Raw genomic sequence first — 21,880 nt, 5'->3', positions numbered from 1 at the left:
CTACTGGTGGCTGCCATGTAGCAGCCTGGGATGGGCCTGTAGATCCTGGTGCCCTCGGCTTTCTTGAGGGTTTTTTTGGTTGTTTTTTTGTTTGTTTTGATTTGGTTTGTTTTGGTTTTTTGGGACAAGGTTTCTTTGTGTAGTAACCTTGGTTGTCCTAGAAGTGGCTAGGCAGACCAGGCTGGCCTCCTATACTTTCGTGAGTTTTAATACTACTGTTTGTGAGGTTGCTGGGTTTGGGTAGAATTTTGTGGGTTTTCTGTTTTGTTTTGTTTTGTTTTTTTCAGTTCTGAGTAAAAAACCCAGGGCTTCAAGAACGCTAGCTAAACAAGTTACTGAGCTAGACCCCCAAACCATATTGTAGTAAGAATTCTACCTTTATACAATAATAAAATAAACCTTGAATTTTATTTGTTCTTTGTTTTGTTTTTTGTTTTTCGAGGCTGTTTCTCGGTGTAGCCCTGGCCATCCTTGAACTCTCTCCGTAGACCTGGCTGGCCTCAAACTCAGAGATCCACCTGCTTCCGTGCAGAGCTGAGTAGTGGCATGTGCCACCGTGCCTGGAAAACTTAAAGAATTTAGAAATGGGAAAAATAAGAAAACTTCACTGTGAAGGAGAGATACGGTGCTAACAGACGGTAAACAAAAGAGCATCTCCTGCCACCAATCAACACAGGCAGGACCTTCCCTGCCAGCAGCCTGTGTTTAGGAACAGAAGTTCCTCCACCATCATGGCCACCGCAGGAAAAACAGAGAAGCCACAGTAGTCAGAAACTCCGAATCTGAGGGAAACCCACAAATGCATTTATGTGGCAACACTTTAATTTTTAATTTTATTTAATACTTTAATTTTATTTAAATTATGCTTTCCATTCTCAAATGTTCCTGCATTAGTATTAACACTCCAGAGTAAAGGGGCCTTCCAGAGACGTGAAGTCGCTCTTGTTTCAGTCCTACAGGGGTTAAGAATCGACGCGGCAAGAGGGCTATGCTTCGAGGGAAATAAAATCAATCCTAGTTTCGATGTGACTTGTTCAGGGTTCACCTGTTTCGCCTAACCCACACTAATGAACAGGTGGATAAAAATGAAGCCAAGTGCATCAAAGGAAACATGCAATCCTGAAGCACAATACACCTGCAAGTTTCATCATGCACAGGACACCCAGCCCTCTGCCTTCAGGTCTGACAAGCCCATGGTGAAACTGCTCCACCCACTAAGTGTAACTTCCTCCTGCCCTGGAGCCAGACCAGACCCAAGTGACCCTCCAAATGAGAGAAGAAAAGCCGAGTGGGAGACCGGGGAGACGCCGCTGCCCCAAGCAGCAGGACTTCGGGCTTCTGGGCTTCTGGGAGGCCGAGTCAGGCACTGCGAGCCCAAGGCGAGAGACCACCACAGCTGCTGATCCACGGTTTCATTCGTCCACTTCCCAGGATTTCAGGTGTCTGCGTCAGACAATTGCTCACCGTCCTCAGGGCAAATCTCTCTAGATAGAGCAGAGGTGCGGATGCCAAACCACCACGGCACTCTGCCCTAACAGCAGAGATCTGGGTCTCATCTTCCCCTCCCTGCCAACACACCCAGCTGGGGGTGGGGGGTAGGAGACAACTTTTCTAAGCCTCTGGGAACCCTTTTTACACCTCGGGAGGAAGGAAGGAGAGAATTTCTCTCCCTCAACACTGGAATTTGAAGATGTTCGAATAAAAGGCACACACGTCTAACTGGCTTAAGTCACTAAAAGGAATCTCAACCCACTGGCATAACTGGCAAGGAATGAACAGCAACTGGCCTCCAGTATCTGAGCGCAATCTAATGCTCAATGCACCTCCCAAATGAGAAAGAAAAAACAGAAAACTTGAGAGCCACACAGAGACAAGAAACAGGTAATCAGATCACTCCGGCAGGACCTCCAGTGAACCTTCAGTTAGAGCCCAGCAGCTTATCACACCTCCCATTGGAGTCTACAGCCCCTACGCAGGAAGCCCTGCTTACTCTGCCAGCCACATCTCTATTGCCATGGCAGATCAGAGAAACTCCTGAGCCAGGCTGGCAAGTAGTTAGCTATAGATCCCAAAGCCCCTCAGAAATGCAGAGTGCTGGCTAGGTATAGTGATACGCACACATAACCCTTGTATTTACAAGACCGAAGCTAACCTGAGCTGTAAAGCAAGATCTTTCTCACCTAAACCCAGAAAGAATGCAGACAGCTGAACAAAACCAGTCTAAAATCAATCCCCTGAGATTAATCGTGTCTGCCCTCCTGTGTGCCACATACACATGCTAGACAGGTCAGACTCTAGCTACATTGTCAGACCTTCTTGTATTCTCTTGACCTAAAACTTTTCAACAAGACTCATGCCAAGCCAGAGGTGTTGACATACACCTGGAATCCTAGCACTCAGGAGGAATAGGCAGGAGTATCAACACAAGTTCAAAGTCAGCCTGATCTACAAAATCCAGGCAAACCGGGGTTACATAGTAAAACATGCCTCATTTTTAAAAAGCATAGGAAGCCAGGCATGGTGGCGCACACCTTTAATCCCATCGCTCAGGAATCAGGGGCAGGTGGATCTCTGAGTTTGAGGGCAGCCTGATCTACAGAGGAAGTTCTAGGACAGCCAGGGCTACACAGAGAAACCTTGTTTCCAAAAACAAAAAGATGTTAAAACTGGGGGGGAGGGGGGAACGGAGGGGGGGGCGGACACACACGACAGGGACCACGATGACAGCAGGTAGGGCAGGGAAGCAGAGAGATGGCTCAGTTGGTCATCAAACCTAAAGACTGAGTTCAAACCCTGGAAGCACATGGTGGACACAAGGAACAGTTATTCTGGAATCTTTTATCATTATTATTACTGTTGTTGCTACTGGGCTCGAAAGAGAGCTCAACAATTAAAAGCACTTGAATCACCACAAACACACTGTGGCGCACGCACCCGTGCACACACACACACAGCAAACAGAAGTAGGAATAAAATGTTTTTAAATATTAATGCCAAAATGTCAAGAAGCTATTTACATCCAAATCGTTCAAATTAATCATTTCTGTCTACCTTGTCACCAGTTACCTAAGACACAAATGCACACTACCTACCGTGATTTATAAATCAATCATGGGGGGCATACAGCTGTGACCTCCGCATCCTTCCCCCCCTCCCTCCTCATGCTACCCTTCAGGGTAGGTCACTGGTTGTACCAACCACTACTACAATCAAAATGAAAATCACAATAAAACCTCTCCACACAGCTACAGCAAAGCCTTCCAAGGTATGGGCTATCCATTTGTACTCGCAAATCCCAAAGATATCTGCCACAGGCAGAACCTCAGAGTTCACCAATATGACAAAAGAGACAACCATAACTTTACACACACACACAATATATATAGTAAAAGAAATACACATGTGTGCATGTACATACACACTATAAATGATATGTGAAGGCAACCATAATTTTTCTCAAGATTTATTTTACTTCTAATTATGGGTATATGTGTGTGATCTATGTGTGTGTGCACATGTGTATAAGTGCTCACAGAAGCCAAAAGATGGCATCAGATCTCTGGGAACTAGTTACAGGGAGTTGTGTACCTCCCAACATGGATCCTGGACACTAAACCAAGTCCACCTGGAAAGGCAGCAAGTGAGCCATCTCTTGAGCCCCACAACCATAATTTTTAAAAAATACTTCAAAGACAAAACATGATCTAAAAAAAACTATTAGGGACTGGGTAAACCTAGATGGTTCAGTGCTTGCCTAGCATGTTTAAAGGTCTTAGTCTGACAACCCAGCACTACCAGAGAGAGAGAAAAAACACACACTACAAGCTGAAACACTATCTGCTGAGTTAAATATCTATTATCACACGCATTAGAAAAAATTACTGCTACATACCCAAGAGAATTGTAAACATAAATTTAAACACGCACACACACACACAAACAAAAAGAAAACTCTTATGTTCCCTGTAGCACTAATCACAACCAACCACATAATGAAACATTGTCTGACCACAAAAAAGGAGTGAAGGAGTGGAGGACTGACACACGCCATAGAACGGACAGACCTACGGACACTGTGCTCAGTGAAAGAAGCCTATCCTACAGGAGCAGCTCGGGGACCACGGGTGCCATGGAGTGGTGTGTGGAGTGACAGATTGAAGGGAGACAGTGGTTACTGCACAACTCTGTGGACAAACAAAACGAAGGAAGAGATAGTCCTCACAGCAAGCAAATCACGTCTCGATTTTAAACTGTTATAACACAGCAGAGTGACATAAAACATGAGCACAGGACATAAAACATCTCATTTTCCCAGGTTTCCTTCCTACGTGTTTTGAAGGGCAGACCTCTGAAGGCAACAGCAATACAACTGAAAATGAGGCGAGATCAAGCATTTCTCGCTCCCACCCAGGATGCACACACAACTGCAGAGGCAGATGCAGGGGGTCCTGAGAGTCTCTACTCATCTTCCTATCCCCAGGTCCACGTCCCCTTCCCAGGGTTTCGGGCACCTGGCCCTGGCACCTCCCACCCTGCCTCAGGACCTGTGTAAAGGTGGGCAGACAGCCAAACCCCAGATGCCAGTATGGCTGGTTGCCTTCAAACTTCCCCAAAGGATCCTGCTTCCTCTGCCTCAAACACAAGGACAAGAACTACTCTCAAATCTCACCCAGTGTAGTCAAAGAAAGTCAAGAAGACATGTCTGGTCCTGGAGCCTACAGTCCAGAAGATCATCTGCAACCCTCCAATCCATGCCCTCCTCCTGAATGCTGACTCTCAATACCGGGGCCTCAGAAAGCCGCTGTGACCTCGTAAACAACTAACCCTAGTAACAGCATTAGAGGCACTATGACCTTCTAAACACTGAGCATCAAAACCAAACAAAGTCTTAGAAGTCCATCTGTGACCTCCTGAGTACGGGTGCAGGAGCTTCCTAGCCTTGTTCACAGGATTTCACACTAGAGCTTTCTTCTTGTCAGTACTAAAAAGCCATACAGAGAAGACCAGCAATAGTAGGTCAGGCACAACGGGCTTCTCGAGACAGGTCCCAGACTCTGTATTTAAACTCAGATACTAGTAACTAATTCAAACAGGATCAGATTTCAAGCCTTCTGCCTCGTTCACAAGGGCTGGCGTCACGGCTGCAGTTCTACAGGCACCACTGCCCCCTAGTGGTGATGCGCACTTCATCGGCTTTCTCCTGGTAGCCCCCACTCCTGGTCAGCCTCAAACACTAAACACGGCTGTAGAAGATGAAACCACACTTCTGTGATACAAACAAACCCCACCATGCTCCAGTCACTGGAACCTAGAGTCATTGGAGCCAACAGTTTGGGGATGAACCATAGTTTGGAAACACAGTCCCACAGATCCACAAGCTGTCCCTGGTGCTTACCAGGGCCTGCAGCATCCCGTCCATGGCAATGACACCCTCGATGGTCTGTAAGGAGGAGTGGGCCAAGGTACACAGGCTCCAGTCCAGAAAGCTGGCCATCTTTCTCTGCTTGACATCAGGACGTACGATAAACCTGCAGAGGAACACAAACACAGGAGGAGCTCAACAGGACTCCAGTGTTGAACTCAGCTACATCCCAGCAACCACCGCACACTTTTCCTCCCAGTCACCTTGTACCCCTAAGCAGGGCAGCTGCCTACATACATGGCACTCTCTAGTGAACCAAGCCCCTGACATCATGGTCCAGCAGCTGATTTCCCACCAGGATCTCTCACAGGCCTCACCACCTTCCCGCCTTCCCTCCTGAGCCAACTCATCCAGCCGTTTCACAAATCAATGGACACCTTTATCTGCACCGTGGCAGGGAACATCTTCCTTCTTCTCAGCTCCATCTCCTTCCAAGTGTATCCCTTGACCTCAAGATACATCCTCCAAAACCTCATCCGACAGCCAACCCAACCCAAGGACCTCTCTACCACAACCTTAACGGGTCACATAACTTCCACCTCATGCTAAGCATGCCTGTTTCCTTCCACCCAACGTCCAGCTGACAGTGTGAGCCCAGACCTCTGGTTCTGTGACTCTAAACGTGTCCGATAACGAAAAAAGCAAGCAAGGTTCTGCCCTCTCAGGGCTGATGCCAAGAGAGAAGGCAGCCCAGAGGTGTAACCCCCAAAGAAAGAAACCGGAAGACAAACTGCAGAGGGGGAACAGACGGCGCTACCTCCCCAAAGAAGGCTCACAGGCTCACAGACAAACCTCGAGGACTTGCAAAGGAGAGCTGGACAAGGAAGGACACCACCCAGGTGGGAAAGCTCTGTATCAAGGGAAATGGAGCTAAGAGGAGATTAAGTATAACGACCAGGGACCGAAGGAAACAGGAAAGTGGTTTACGTAGGTCATGCTTAGGAGATGGGAGGAGTAATTAGTCCTTCAGTGAGACAGAATGCACTTTTCCTTCCCAGAACTCCCACTTCCTAGTGCAGTGCCTACAAGCCACCACAGGGTTCCGTTGGGTCGGCTGCTTTTCTGGATCCTGACTCAGAAAGGTCTAACTTTTCCCTTTTCTTCTTTTCTGTCTTTCGGTGCTGGCCAGAGCTGATGTAGGCCTTTTCTGGTATTTTGGGTTTCCTTACTTTTGTTAAATCTCCTCTTCCCTGCCAAGTGGTGTCTGCAGCAGACTGGGAACAAATACAGAGACCCACAGCCAGGCATTCTGCAGAGACAAAAACCTCAGAACACTCCATCAAATCGATCACATCAGAGCTCAGGGAACCCCAAGCAAGGGGATGTGGAAAACTGTAAGATCCAGAGGATATTAATCCCAGCACTCGGGAGGCAGAGGCAGGCGGATCTCTGTGAGTTCGAGGCCAGCCTGGTCTACAAGAGCTAGTTCCAGGACAGGCTCCAAAAGCTACAGAGAAACCCTTTATCAAAAAAAAAAAAGTTACCATCTGGACACTCTATGTTTCCTGGCGCACTGCACATAAGCCACCTCCCACCACAGCGAATGGAGCTACTCGGTATCTTGCTCGCAGTGAGGTTACTGGTCGCAGCAATGCAATTCAACTAACACAGACACCAACTAAATGTTTTAAATGAACAAGACACACTCGGTCCAGCCCAAAGCAGGGTATTCTCCAGGCTTTCTGGCACACCCAAGGCCCAAGAGAGGCAATGCACAACAGAGCACTAGGGCCCAAGATTTGCACCCCTTAGGGTCTATCCACAGAGAGCAACCCAGATACCAAAACAGGCTTTCGTCATATTTTCATAATTAGAGATGACAGAAGCAATCCAGGCCTGACATACGGCATACACAAGTCAGCCAGTGGTTAAAAATAAAAAAATAGAAAAGTACTACCTTGTGAGACTGTGCTACATATGTTCAACTTAATAACAGCACTGAAAGCCAAGCAGTGTTGGCACACACCTTTAATCCCAGCACTCGGGAGGCAGAGGCACGCAGATCTCTGGGAGTTCCAGGCCAGCCTGGCCTATAAACCGATTCCAGGATAGTCAGAGTTGTTACACAGAAAAACCTGTCTCGAAAAACCTAATAATAATAATAATGACAATGATAATAATAACAGCACTGAAAAAGACAAAAATATCATGTGTGTCACTAGAATTCATCTGTAGGATTTTTCTAATACTTCTGTTCCAAATTTCCTTCTTCATGAAATATGCCTTGCTTTATCTTTTTCTTTGGTACTTTTTTTCTTTAGAGAGAGTAACATTATGTAGCCTAAGATGGCCTCCAAAGTTCACAAGATTGTCCTGCATCACCCTCTCCAGCAAAGACATCATGCCAAGTAGTCCTTGCATATATAAACAGAAAACAGGAGTACTTTTTCAGACTAATGCCATCAAGAGTAAATCTGGGAGCTGAAGACTTGGCTCAGTGACTAAGAGCTCTGGCTGGGGCTGGAGAAATGGCTCAGAGGTTAAGAGCACTGACTGTTCTTCAGGGTCCTGAGCTCAATTCCCAGTGTTGTAATAGAAGCAGTGGGCTACGTTCCTGGTACCCGGCTGCCAGCACGGCTAGCTTTATAGCCGAAATAATTACACGGAAACTGTATTCTTTTGAACACTGCCTGGCCCATTAGTTCCAGCCTCTTATTGGCTAGCTCTTACATATTGATCTAACCCATTTCTAATATTCTGTGTAGCACCACAAGCTGGCTTACCAGGAAAGTTCTTAACCTGCGTCTGTCTGGAGTGGGAGAATCATGGCAACTGCCTGACTCGGCTTCTTTCTCCCAACATTCTGTTCTGTCTACTCCACCCACCTAAGGGTTGGCCTATCAAATGGGCCTAGGCAGTTTCTTTATTAATTAACCAATAAAAGCAACAGATTAAAAAAATTCACTCCCACATCATCCCAGCAACCATCTGATGGTTCACAAAATGAGATCTGGTGCCCTCTTCTGGCAGGAATGTATGCAGGAACACTGTATGCATCCCAAATCTTAAATAAAAGAAAATAAAATGCTGGACTTTCTTCCAGATGTCCTGGATTCAATTTCCAGCAGCCACATGGTAGCTAACTACTGTAAGTTATCCAGTCCCAGGGGATCCAGCGCTTTCTTCTGGCCTCCAAGGGTTCTGTGTGCGCATGGTACGCAGACATACATGCAGGCAAAATACCCATATATATCGAAAAATTATATATATGTACAATTTATGAAAAAATTTTTAAAGAGTAAAGCTCTATTATCCTCCTTGTCTCCCATTTTTTGTTCTTGTTTTGTTTTGTTTTGTTTTGTTTTTCAAGACGGAGTTTAAAGTGTAGCTCTAGTTAGCCTAGAAATCTCTGTATTAACCAGGCTGACCCTGAACTCACAAAGGGCGTCTGAGTGCTGGGATTAAATCACGAGTCACCCTGCCTGGCTTCCTTATCTTTCTTTGGCAGGTGTTCTTTCTCACCAGAACTTGATAGCTGGACCTGATTGCTAAAGACACAGACTTTAATCATGGGACACAGAGAAATCAAGCTGTTCTGACCTGGAAGCTTCCTCCTTGCTGGCTAGCTTTCCTAGTGCCAAAAGGTGTTTTACGGCTACTGAGGGAGAAAAGCCAACAACAGATGTGACTGTAAGCTAAAGTAATGATTGGCCTGGCAAAAAAGACCCATTGGTACAGCAGCGGCAGGAATATTACAGTCATAACCAACAGCTTTCTTTTTTTTTTGTTTTTTGGTTTTTTGGTTTTTTTCGAGACAGGGTTTCTCTGTGGTTTTGGAGCCTGTCCTGGAACTAGCTCTTGTAGACCAGGCTGGTCTCGAACTCCCAGAGATCCGCCTGCCTCTGCCTCCCGAGTGCTGGGATTAAAGGCGTGCGCCACCACTGCCCAGCTCCAACAGCTTTCTAAATGAATTTAAGGCCCATCCACAAGAAGGAACTCCTGTCTGATACTAAATACCTAGGCAATAACCCACGGCTGGGGATATCACAGGCCCTATTAGTATTATTTTGCCAAAGGAACATAGAAAACAAACTGCCTTCTAAATATAACAACAACAAAAGACATGAAGTTGGGAAGGGAACTGGTTGGACAGGAGGGTGTCTCCCAGAGAAGCTGGAGGTGGGAATGAGGACACAGTATCTAGATAGCATCTAAATAAACGCATTCTATTCACATATGAGAATTCCAAATAATAAATACTTTTTAAATAAAAGTAAAAATAAACCTTAAAAGTAAAATAATAAGGGCTGGAGAGATGGCTCAGTGGTTAAGAGCACTGTCTGCTCTTCCAGAGGTCCTGAGTTCAATTCCCAGCAACCACATGGTGGCTCCAAACCATCTGTAAAGAGATCTGGCACCCTCCTCTGGCGTGTGGGTATAAATGGAGGCAGAAAGTTGTATACATAATAAATAAATCTTTAAAAAAAAAAAAGTAAAATAATAATTAAGGAAAACAAAAAGTTATAGGAAAAGTTCCACATGGTAGCTCACATTTGTAATTCCAGCAACTGGGGGACTGAGACCAACACGGACCTCACGTGAGCCACAGGCCACCCTTGGCTGACGAGTAGAATTCTGTCTCAGAAACTTGAAAACAAACAGTTAGAGGAAGTTCCGCCTTAAAAGTTCAGCTACTACAGGAAGCAGGTGTGGTTCCAGAGCCACAGGCAAAGAAGAGCAAAGAATGATGCCGGCAGTTAGTGTAGCTGGGCAGCATGTCAACAGAGAACAGCACGCACGTCACTGTGCACAGGCCCACTCTGCACCCCACCGAAAAGGTGACTCAGAACCAAGTAAACAAAGTCACTGGGCACCTCCGGGGCCATTCCCACTGACCGTGGCCGTCTATGCAAACCCTGGTCTCACACGACCTCAGGCCAGTGCTGCACTGCACAGACAGTGCACAGTCTGGCAACAGCCTCTCCAAGGTGGGTACAGCCTCACCAAATGAAGCAGTCATTCTGTTTATAGCAGCACTAAATGGCACCGAGGACCTGGTGCTCCAGGCTGCGGCTCTTCCTGTAGGATCCCAAGAAGTGAACATAAGGTGTTGAGTTTTATGTGGCCCGCAGATACTTCACGGAGTAAAGCTTGGCATGAAAGTACCACCACCATTATGTTTAGTACTAAAAATACACAGCGGATACAGGGTAGACAATAAGGCTGGTGAAATGGCTCAGTAGGTGAAAGTCCACACACACACACATGCACAGACACATGCAGTAAATAATTAAATGTAGTATTTTTAATAAATGTATTTTTTTAATTTTTAAAGATAATAGTTTTCATTTAACAAAGTTAACAAACGTTTGCAAAGTCCCACCCAGCTGGTAAATACGAAAAAGGGAGCCTTCAATTTACTTAACCTTTGCAGTGACTATATTTTAAACCCCTAAAAAAAAAATTCACCCCACTTAACAGGAATTCATTCTAAGAAATCAATCAAAATAGTTTTATGTAGAAGATTCAGGAATGGCCATGTTAACCAAATAGGAAGAAGGCCATCTACATGTCCACCAATAACATGAAATTTGAAAAATGAATGAAATGCATGTCCTGGCAATGCTGAAGCATGCAGGGCAGCCCGTATATGGCGGTTCTGTTGAACTTATCCATATTGGGTTTCATGGTCTGAGTTGATGAAGATGACTGACCAGGTCTCTTCCTCAAGAGGGCAGCAGACCTCATTACAGATGGTTGTGAGTCACCATGTGGTTACTGAGAATTGAACTCAAGACCTTCGGAAGAGCAGGCAATGCTCTTAACCACTGAGCCATCTCTCCAGCCACAGTTATATCCATGTCAGAAAAACGTAAGAGTTCCAGGGGCATTCAGGGGTACAGCAATTCAGTCAAACAGAACATGTGGTCACCAGATATGCACCAGAACACAAGCGGCTACACCTCCCAGAGTAAGAAAGGAGATACAGATTACAGTCTTCAAAATATATGGGTTCCTTTTGTTACGGTTGAATCTGAACTACCCTGAGAGACCGTGTGATCAAAGCTGCTTGCTGGCTGACAGGGTTTCTCAGAAGTGATTGTCTGGATCATGAGGGCTCAAAACTTAGCAGAGACTAATCCATTAATGGGTTCATAATTGATGGCATTATTGATAGTACATGCTGGCCTTAGCTGGAGGAAATACATCACTTAGGATATTCCCTGAGAGGGTTGTATTTTGTCCCTGGCAGTCTGTCTATATGCCCATCCGTCTCTACTACCCAGATACCATGAGGTCAACAACTCTGTTCCATCCTCTCCGCTATGATCCGACACAGCACAGGCCCAGTGTCTTTTTCACAGAGGTAGACCAATACTGAGACGGACCACAGCCTACCAAACTGGGAGCCCCAACCAGCCTTTCCTCCTGTGACTGTTCTCAGGTGCTGTTCCGCAGCAATGAACGGTGACACTTCTATCGTTAGAAAGTTGTCATCTTTTCAGACCTTGATAGAGGAGGGAGTAGCCCTTGGGAGAGGGGTCCCTAAGAAAGAGACCTTAGCTGGACATAGAGGCACACAGTGAGTTCCAGGACAGCCAGAGCTACACAGTGAGACCGCCCCCCCCCCGCCCCCGGCCAAAAAAAAAAAAAGCTGGGTGGTGATGACACACACCTTTAATGACAGCACTGGGGAGGCGGAGGCAGGTGATCTCTGTGAGTTCGAGACCAGTCTGGTCTACAGAGTGAGTTCCAGGACAGGCTCAAAAGCAACAGAGAAACCCTGTCTCGAAAAACCAAAAAAAAAAAAAAAAAAAAAAAACCAAAGAGGCCTTGCCAATCCCAGGAAACTAAGTGTTCCTCCCCTCTCTTGCCTTCTCAGGACCCATAGCTCAATTACTGGGTCATGCTTTCTAACATGGCATCCAAGGTTGCCAACTGCCCAAAAACATCTCTTCCCACTTTACAGAGGTTAACACCATAAAGCTACAGCCACCCCTCACTTGAGGTGCCAACCACTATCTAGTCAAAACAACCACAACTTTCACCAATTCAGGGGGAAAATGCTGGAATTTCTAACTTAGATGACTGTGTGCATATTCCAAATCACATTATTAGGAATTCCTAATCTCCCGGTTGTGTTGCTACATAAAAATTCCAGTACCAGCACTAGAGCAGTGGTTCTCAACCTTCCTAATACTGTGACCCTCAAAAAAGTTCCTCATGTTTTCATTGTTACTTTATAACTGTCATTTTGCTTCTGTTATGAATTATAATGTAAATATCTGATATGCAGGATACCTGATATGCAACCCACGCAAAAGGGTCATTCAACACCAACCACTGTCAGCCAGATCTCTGAGTTTAAGGCTAGCTGGTCTACACAGAAAGTTCCAGGACAACTCAATACCAAGTGTGAGGTACCTCCCCTTGAGTTGTTGGTCAGAGGTGTCCCAGAGACCTTAAGAACAATGCAGGCCATTGTCATTGGTCTTCGATGTCCACCAAAACTTTGATGGGAAGACCCTATTGCTGAAGATACCACACACAACTGGTCGCAGGACATGGAGAAATTAGATAGTATTAACCTCACTGCTGGCAAGCTTCTACAGTCACTGGAAGTTACTTTGTAGGTGGCCAAAGACTAGAGGGACAGTCACCAAGAATCTTACCCAGCCTTTAACCCTGTAAACTATAACACTAACCAGAACAGCAAGATACACCGAGAGGTATAATAGTGGCATGAATTCCAAGTATAACCGGCTGCTTTCTGATTGTATTTAAGGCCCAATCGACAAGAAGAAACACATGCCTGGCACTGTAATCTGGTCAAGAACTCGTGGGGGGGGAGTTCACAGGGCCCAGGGATGAACTCACTACTATTATCCTGCTAATTGTACATATTATCAAACTGTCCTCTGAATTCACATCTCTGTACCCATACATCAGTGCAGTGCTCAGACCCCATCAGAGAAGTTTCTCTGTGAAGTGGGCAGTGGTTAATGTGGACACTCACAGTGATCAACGCGCAGAGAATGCATGTCACTGGAGGGCTCAGTCACAGGTGGGACGTCTATCACACGCACACACCACAAACTCACTTGCGCATGCATGCGTCTCCTGGACAGGTCGGGACCACTGCTCTCACGAACTCACAGTGCCTACGTAGCTGCCTGCACAAATCACGCCAGCCAAAAGTGTACCATGGAGGATGAAGGAGCTCGTGAGTACCAACACCTAACAGAGGCACTATAGACAGTCGATGGCTTCTGGAGGAGGGGAAAATCTGTCCTCTTTAAGGGTGCAGACCCTGGAAGTGGATTATCCCACACCCATAAATATAGGGGCAAGACACAAATTGGCCTCCAAGTTTTTGTTTTTGTTTTTATAGTTTTTTCTAAAAAAAGAAAAAGGGATACCAAGTGTGGGACAATAGGTTTTGTGTATAAATTTCCTCCCAGGCAAAACCATATATCTCCAGACACAGGATGTTATAGCTGGAGAGATGGCTCAGATGTTAAGAGCACTTGCTGCTCTTCAAAGAACCTAGGGTTCCATTCCCAGAACCCACATGGTGGATCACAACCATATGTAACTCTAATTCCGTAGAATTCAACACCTTCTTCTGACCTCCACAAGCAATGCACACACATGGGACAAACACAAATTCATGCAAAATATCTATACACATAAAATACAAATTAACCCGTTTTTTAGAAAAAGGATTAAATTTAAAACAAAAAAGGCACAGAATGCTAAATAGGAAATAAAACAACAAGATGTTCTAAAGAAAGGTGAATAGTCCATCCTGAAGAATGCTCCTCAAACTCAGGAAGTGCTGAAACTGAGCAGATTCAACAAACTTCTCCCTCCCCAAACATATACAAGCAGCAAGGACTACTGAGAGACATTCTTAGACAAGAAAACTGCCTGGAAGCAGCAGAGGCCAGGACGGGTAACTGGAAAAGCTCGGATCCACGGAGGCTCCTGGAAAAGACAGTTTCCTGCCGGCTGAACTGCCTACACACTGCAGTGTGTGCCAAGGTTCCTGAGCTGTCCCCCATGCTGGAGTGGGCTTTGGTGATGAGGCTGTCTTTGAGTCGCTTCTGTTCCTGTAAGTAACCCCTCACCCACATTCCTGTAAGTAATCACAACAGAACTCACCAGTGGACCCAGCTGGACTTTGGGGACAGCCGCACTGGGATCTGTCACATTAACTTCCTGTCTGAGGCGAGCAGACTCCTGTTCAAGTCTCCCCAGGAACAGTGTCACACAACAGTGGGAAGGACTGGGTGAGTCAGGGGACGTTAGGGTGAGGTGTAGGGAGTTAATAGGGAATTTACTGGCATGAAATTCCCCAAGAGTAATATTTTTAATGTCTTTGTTAATTTTTCTTTCTTTTTCATGGTGTTTTGGCAGCATGTACGTCTGTGTGAGGGCATCGGATCCTCTGGAACTAGAGTTACAGACAACTGTGAGCCACCATGTAGGTACTGGGAATTGAACCCGGATCCTCTAGAAGAGCAGTCAAGGCTCTTAACCGCTGATCCCTCGCACCAGCTTCAAGAATAAGATGTTTTGGGGCTGGAGAGATGGCTCAGAGGTTAAGAGCATTGCCTGCTCTACCAAAGGTCCTGAGTTCAATTCCCAGCAACCACATGGTGGCTCACAACCATCTGTAATGGGGTCTAGTGCCCTCTTCTGGCCTGCAGGCATAGATACAGACAGAATATTGCATACATAATAAAATAAATAAATATTTAAAAAAAAAAAAAAAAAAAAGAATAAGATGTTTTTAAAGAATCCTAACATTCCCGGATTTCCCAGCACAGGTTCATTCAGCCTCTACAGGCATCCCTGGCGTGTATGTCTGAGACAACCCAAGCAGGCTGTGCTGACCACCTTAGCGCAGAGACCACCTCCTACTTGCATTTTGGCTACACAGGACATTTGTAAGACTTTGTTTCGTCAGAACCCAGGATTTTACCCAGTAAACTACAATACAACCCTGTCTGAGGACTTCATTCCCAAACCATACCCATGTGTCTCCATGATCTCTACAAACCCCAGCATAAACCTCTTCTGAGATGGCTCCAACACTCTCAACTGCTACCAACTCAGGGGGTGCCACACTACAGAAAGGAACCCCAGCTGCACTAAGCATATTTCTCTTTAAGGGCCTATAAAATAACCCCCGTTGAGTCCCAAACCAGCACCAGGCCACCCCCTCAAATTCCCAAACTTGTATTAAGGAATCCTACCAGCCCAAAACTGGCACCAGTGACCCCTATGAGTGCCACAAACTAGTGCCAGTCAGCCCCACAAGCTCAAAGCAGCACAAAGGGTGGTCACTTCTCATTCAGAGGCCTTCCAAGACCAAGCAGAGCTGCCTGCTCCCTCAGGCAGGGCAACGGGATCAGACTTCATCTGAGCACAGACACAAGCAGGCTTACAATGTACCAGGCTCATCTTGTCAACAGCCCTGCAAAGCCCACGACACTTACTTAGAAACAAGGACAGCAGCTGCATCTCGAGCCTTGTCACTGACGACCAAATAGGACTGCAAGAATTTGACAAATTTCAATTCAGTATTCTTTTCATTATTTTCCAGATTGCCTACAATTATATAGTATTTATACCATATATTTATACAATAGTCAGAATTAAATGTAAAATGAAGTTTCCCTAACCATTGCCCCTGAAACCCCTCATTTACCACCATTATGCTTAGCAAATATTTGTATTATGTAGAAAGAAACGAGATTTACTCAAGTAATTCATCTAATCTCTACATAAGTTACCACAGTTTCAAAGTAAGCTGAGGTGGGATTTTACTCAAAGTAAACTGAGATATCAATGACAGCAAGAATGTCAGTCAAGCAAATATAAATATACGTATCAAAGGTTTATCTAACCAAACCCATTTCAGGACAACGTAAGTGTGAACAAGTGCACAATTAACTGCCAAAGGTCTATATGACCTTAGTTTACCTCTGCTACTTGCAGAATACGGTCCATTATGGGTGTTCGTGTTTCTCCAGGTTGAGTGGGGAGGTTCCCATCAAGGCGTGAAAAATCAAAAGGGATCAAGCAGGTCACAGAGAGCCACAGTAAAAGCATGTAGCGTGTTTCCCATGTCTAAGGAGTTAAATCACAGTCAGAATGGTTCCAGTATAGAAGGCAAAGCTGTTGGGTGTTATGGTGCACACCCTGAATCCCAGCCTTCAGAAGGTGAGGAAGGTGGATTGCTCTGGGTTCCAGGCCAGCCTGATTCATGTAAGAAATTCCAGGCCACTCAGGGCTACACAGTAAGACCTGATCTCAAAAAAAAAAAAAAAAAAAAAAAAAAAACCCACATGTAATCCCAACATTCAGAAGGCTGCGTCATGAGGACGTCAAGTTCAAAGCCAGCCCATGCCACATAGTAAGTTCTTGGTTAGTCTGGGTTACATAACAAGAGCCTACAATAATCCCAGAGAGAGAACAATATCCAGCTGCACTCCACCTTCCCACCAACTCAATGCCTACCCTTACACACCATCAACCCCACCCTCGCTATAAACACAACGCTGCGATGTGTGTCCTCCTAGGGTACCATGGACCTGTGGTGGTCTTGGAGACCTGGCACAGGTATACTCTTTGCTTTTTAAAGGATATAGTCTAAAAGAGAATAACTTCGAGCAACATGTGTAGAAGCTAAAGAAGCAGAAGGGTATTTTTTTTAACAGCCTAAGATAAAACCAAGGAAAGCTGGAAGAGAAAGTTGTGACTGACAGTGCAGCCAGCAGGGCGGGCTGGGGTGGGACTCACCTCGTGGTCCTTAGGATTCTGACCTGTGCACATGTCTAACACAGGCTGAACATTAGCTACTTCATGAGGAAACAGACGTAGAAATACTTTATGCCCGCGAACCTGCCAAATAAAATGACTTTAGAATACAAAGAATATAGACTATAGTGTATAATTAGAAAACAGAAAGAGCAGCAGAGTTACCTTGATATTTTTTACCTAAAGCCATTGTCTATGTCCCCCAATGACTGAGGAGATCCTGTCACACTGCAGTGACACAACTCAGCAAGACCGAAGGGACAAGAGAGCTAGCTTGCTTGCTTGCTTGCTTGCTTCCTTTCTTTCTTTCTCTCTTTCTTTCTTCTTTCTTAGTATTTATTAAATATGTCCTGTCCCAATTTAGTTAACAAATCATACTGTGTGCACCAGGGACATAAGTATGTGACAAACTAAAAACTTCTGCTTCTACCCTGTTCCGAGATCAGTCTCTGACGTTTATGAAAACAAAGTTCCTATGCACCCCCAATGGCCCCACTCACACTTCTATAAAACATGCAGCATTATCTCAACAGCCAAAGTCCTCGCCCTGCTACATGGTAAGAATGCTAGAACATGTGCCCCGAGACTCACAAACTTCACAGAAATGACTCCAAATCACTCCCTCATCTCCAAGTCTGGGGCCAGCACATGGACATCACCAGAGAACTTGCAGAGAAAAGAGATCGTCAGCCCCAGCCCTTCTTCCTCAGAGCTGCATCGTAAGACTCCCCAGTAAATTCACCCCCTTTTCTATCTTACAAAGTACTATTATTGCTGGGTGGTGGTGGTGCACACCTTTAATCCCAGCACTTGGAGGCAGAGGCAGGGGGATCTCTGTGAGTTTGAGGCCAGCCTGGTCTACACAGTGACAATCAGAGATACGTAGTAAGACTTTGTGTGTGTATGGGGAGGAGGTTGAGCACTTCTATTGTCATCCAGCTTTTTTGCTTTTTCCTTATTCTAACTAAAGGACCCCACGATCACTAAGACTTGAGACCCAACTCATACTGAAAAGAGAATGAAAACCCAGCTTGTGTTGAAGAACCACGTCTGCCGAGAAATAACACTTAAGGAGGTAACTTCTAGAGCAACTGGATGAGAAAGTTTCTGTCCGCTCTACAGTGCCGCAGAAATGTTACCTTGGTGATGATATAAAGAAATTTAAAAGCCAGATGCACGAGGCCAGGCAGAGATGTCTCGTCCTGTACCAGGTCCAACAAGGAGTTCATCATCCACTCTAGGGAAAAGCAGATATGAAATACTTAACATAAATTAATCATCGACGGGGAAATGAAAATGGTTTAGGGCATACAAATGCTTCAGTATTAGGACATCTGTGTGACCAAGTGTCAATACAGCAAAGTGCATGCTCACCTCAGTCGCCTCTGAAAGAAAGGTACGCACCTTAACTCCCTCCCCCTTGTACATACAGGGAAAATGTCTAAAATCGGTATCTGACACCATGTTTTACAGGGACACCTGTTACAACTGCTCTGATTTACCAACAGACTAGGTTGAACTAATGCACTGAGACGGAAAAGAGAGGACAACAAGGATAATGTGGAACACAGCCTTCTCCTGTCTGTACGGAGGCCATGATCAGAACCCAGGACTAGGAAAGGTTAACGCAGGGCAGGACAGTCATACAATGGAAGAGCTCCAGAGAGACTTAAGGAACAATAACATCACAAAACCTAGAGGACATTCCTAATTACAAAAATCAATTCACTGTGAAGACTAAATAATTCAGTATGCAATACAAAAAATCCCAGAACACCAAGATAAAGCAAAAACCAAAAGCAGAAACAGAACCAAGTAAAAAGAAAATCAGTAAGGTTTGGTTCCCAGAAACCACGCTGGCTAGGTAACGACTGCCTGCAATTCCGAGAACTGACACATGCCCACGGAAATAAAAATTACATTAAAATATTATATTTCAAACAGGGGGGAGGGCTGCCAGATCACTCAGTTAATAAGCATTACATAATCAATTAAAGAGTTAGATTCTGGGCTTACTACCAAAGACCAAATGCAAAGTAAGAGACTGAGCTTGCTGGCAGAGGCCTCCAATCTTAGCACGAGGCTGAGGCAGGAAGATATTTAAAGCTGGTCTAGGTTATACAATCAAACCCTTCTTGAGAAACAAACAAACAAACAAAAAAGCACAAGAAAAATAGACAACGTTCAAACTCAAATATATTAAACCTCAATGGATAACATATCACACACAACACTAAAAGGCAAAAATGAAGTCACAAAATGTATCCCACACAGAAAAGGATTAGCACAAGCAAGCATCGAGGTCTTCTTCAAAAAGGGACCTATCTCTCTTTCCCACAATAAAAAAAAGTCATCAAGCACTGGATGGCAACCGGAGGTGGTGGTGCACCCCTTTAATCCCAGTGCTTGATGGCAACGGGAGGTGGTGATGCACCCCTTTAATCCCAGCACCGGATGGCAATGGGAGGTGGTTGTGCACCCCTTTAATCCCAGCACTGGATGGCAACGGGAAGTGGTGGTGCACCCCTTTAATCCCAGCACTGGATGGCAACGGGGGGGGGGGGTGCACCCCTTTAATCCCAGCACTCTATCTCATTTGTAGAGATAAGCCCCACCCATTGGGGGCGTGTTCGCCTCGGGCTAATGTTTACTGATAAATCTGCCGGGCGTGATCCCAGCAGCCCCTTTTCTGCTTTCCTGTTCTCCGTGGGAACCTGTGGTCCTGTAAGTCTATTTCCCCATTAAAGCTGTATATATTTTTATAATCTGACTGCATTCATTTACGTCGTTACACTCATTAAAAAAACAAAACAAAACACTGAGAGCACCCGGTAAGCATCACACTCTGGGCTACACAGCAGAGCGTCTGGCAATAAGGGCAGAGCTACAGATTCAAAGCTGTCACCTGAAGAGGTCAAATAGCTTCTTTCACTTCTTGTACAATGCCCACATCTGTTTCATGGGGACGATGAGGAATCCAAAACTATCAGACAAGACCCAAAATACCCACTCTTCAGTCTGACATCAACCACTTGTCTGCAACTGGTCCCTCCAAAGACCCAACTTCAAGAGGTTCAGGGGAGGGGGTGTGTAAATCCTGCCTGCAATCTCACCAACTGTGCAGCAGGGAACTGAACCTCTCAGACCTGTACCTCAGTTCCCCCATATGTATATGTAGCTTAGGATAACTGACCTTCCACAGGGACTGTGAGGTTACTACAATGATTAAATCAGTTGGATCAGTCCTCTCTCTCTCTCTCTCTCTCTCTCTCTCACACACACACACACACACACACTCTCACACACACACACACACACACACACACACACAGAGGAAAAAACAGAAGACAAAAACAAGAGTACTTGAAGCCAGCCCAGGATACATAGCAAGACCCGACCTCAAAAAAAAAAAAAAAAAAAAAAAAAGAAAAGAAAAACCAAGCCAGGAGAAGATTTCACATCTGTAATCCCAATACTTAGGAGGTTGAGGCTGGAGAATTGCCATGAATTTAAGGCCAGCCAGTGCTACTTCGCAAGACTCTGTCTCAAAACAGAAGATGCAAACAAACAACAACAACAACAAAAATGTAATATAAAATAGGTTCAAATATAATGAAAGCAACGAAAAGCAAACAAACTAAAATGCCTTCCTAGGGGTGGATATAAAACACCTACTCCTCCTCTAAGGTCCCAAGGGCAAACCAAGATACTAGTCCGTCAGAGTTCACTCTAGGGAACCCATGAGTATATACTGGACTTCTTTATGGAGCATGGGTGAGGGGTTATTTACTGGAATGTGGGTGTCTTCCAAAAAAGTCTTTACCCAGCAGAGATGACTTTCCCATAGCCATAGAGATGGGAGTCTCCCTCCTCTAGTCTTGCCTGGCCTATATACTCTAGGGCCTAGAGTATACGTGTATATATATATAGAGAGAGAGAACAATGTATAATACATAGAGAAAAATATATGTGCTATGTTTTATATATATATACACACACACATCTATATACCCTATTATATAAATATTATAGAAACAGTGGTTCTCAACCTTCCTAATGCTGCAACCCTTTAACACTGCTCCTTATATTGTGGTGAACCCCAGCCATAAAACTATTTCATTGTTCCTTCATAACTGTAATTTTACTGTTATGAATCACAATATAAAATCTGATATCCAGGGTATCTGATATGTGACTTGTATGAGGGGGATCAAGACCCGCAGGTTGAGAACCCAGACTCTAAGGTTTACTGCCCATTCTTGTCTCCATATGAGGGGGTGTAAAAAGTCAACAAGCCCAGCTGGGATAATCTTTTGCAAGTGTACACGGCTGAACTCCACAGACGGTGGTACAGAGGATAGCCCTGTACCACACTCTCCTTATACTAAAGACATGAGACCAAGCCTCAGTGTCTCCATCTGTAAAAATGGAGATGACAGATGACCTCATCAACGGCTGTGTAGATAAACCGGGAACTTAGAAAGCGCATGATCCTGCATGAGTTACCTGGAAGATAACAGCTGTTCACATAACACGCTAAAGCACACATAAGGAGAAAAGAAATGAATGAAACTTTGCTCTAGCAATGCTGAAGCATGCATGGGAAGCCAGCATATGGCGGCTCTGTTGAACTTGTCCGTAATGGGTTTCACGGTCTAAGCTGGTGAGGACGACTGACCAGGTCTCTTC

At 45.1% G+C, this 21,880-nt stretch overlaps 1 protein-coding gene across 1 annotated transcript in view; it reads right to left on the bottom strand.

The window, feature by feature from the left end:
• The window catches only part of Tbcd (tubulin folding cofactor D), a 151,190-nt gene that overhangs the window by 126,593 nt on the left and 2,717 nt on the right, over positions 1-21,880 (bottom strand). The window contains exons 3-7 of the mRNA XM_057774425.1: positions 18,331-18,428; positions 17,174-17,275; positions 16,355-16,501; positions 15,868-15,923; positions 5,396-5,528 (exon numbers count right to left, since the gene is read on the bottom strand). Of these exons, the coding sequence (XP_057630408.1) occupies positions 5,396-5,528; positions 15,868-15,923; positions 16,355-16,501; positions 17,174-17,275; positions 18,331-18,428 (536 nt within the window). The remainder of the gene's footprint in view (positions 1-5,395; positions 5,529-15,867; positions 15,924-16,354; positions 16,502-17,173; positions 17,276-18,330; positions 18,429-21,880) is intronic.

This window comes from Chionomys nivalis, chromosome 7, assembly GCF_950005125.1.
Source record: "Chionomys nivalis chromosome 7, mChiNiv1.1, whole genome shotgun sequence".
Classification (NCBI taxonomy): domain Eukaryota; kingdom Metazoa; phylum Chordata; class Mammalia; order Rodentia; family Cricetidae; genus Chionomys; species Chionomys nivalis.
This window is presented reverse-complemented; position numbering and strand designations above follow the sequence as displayed.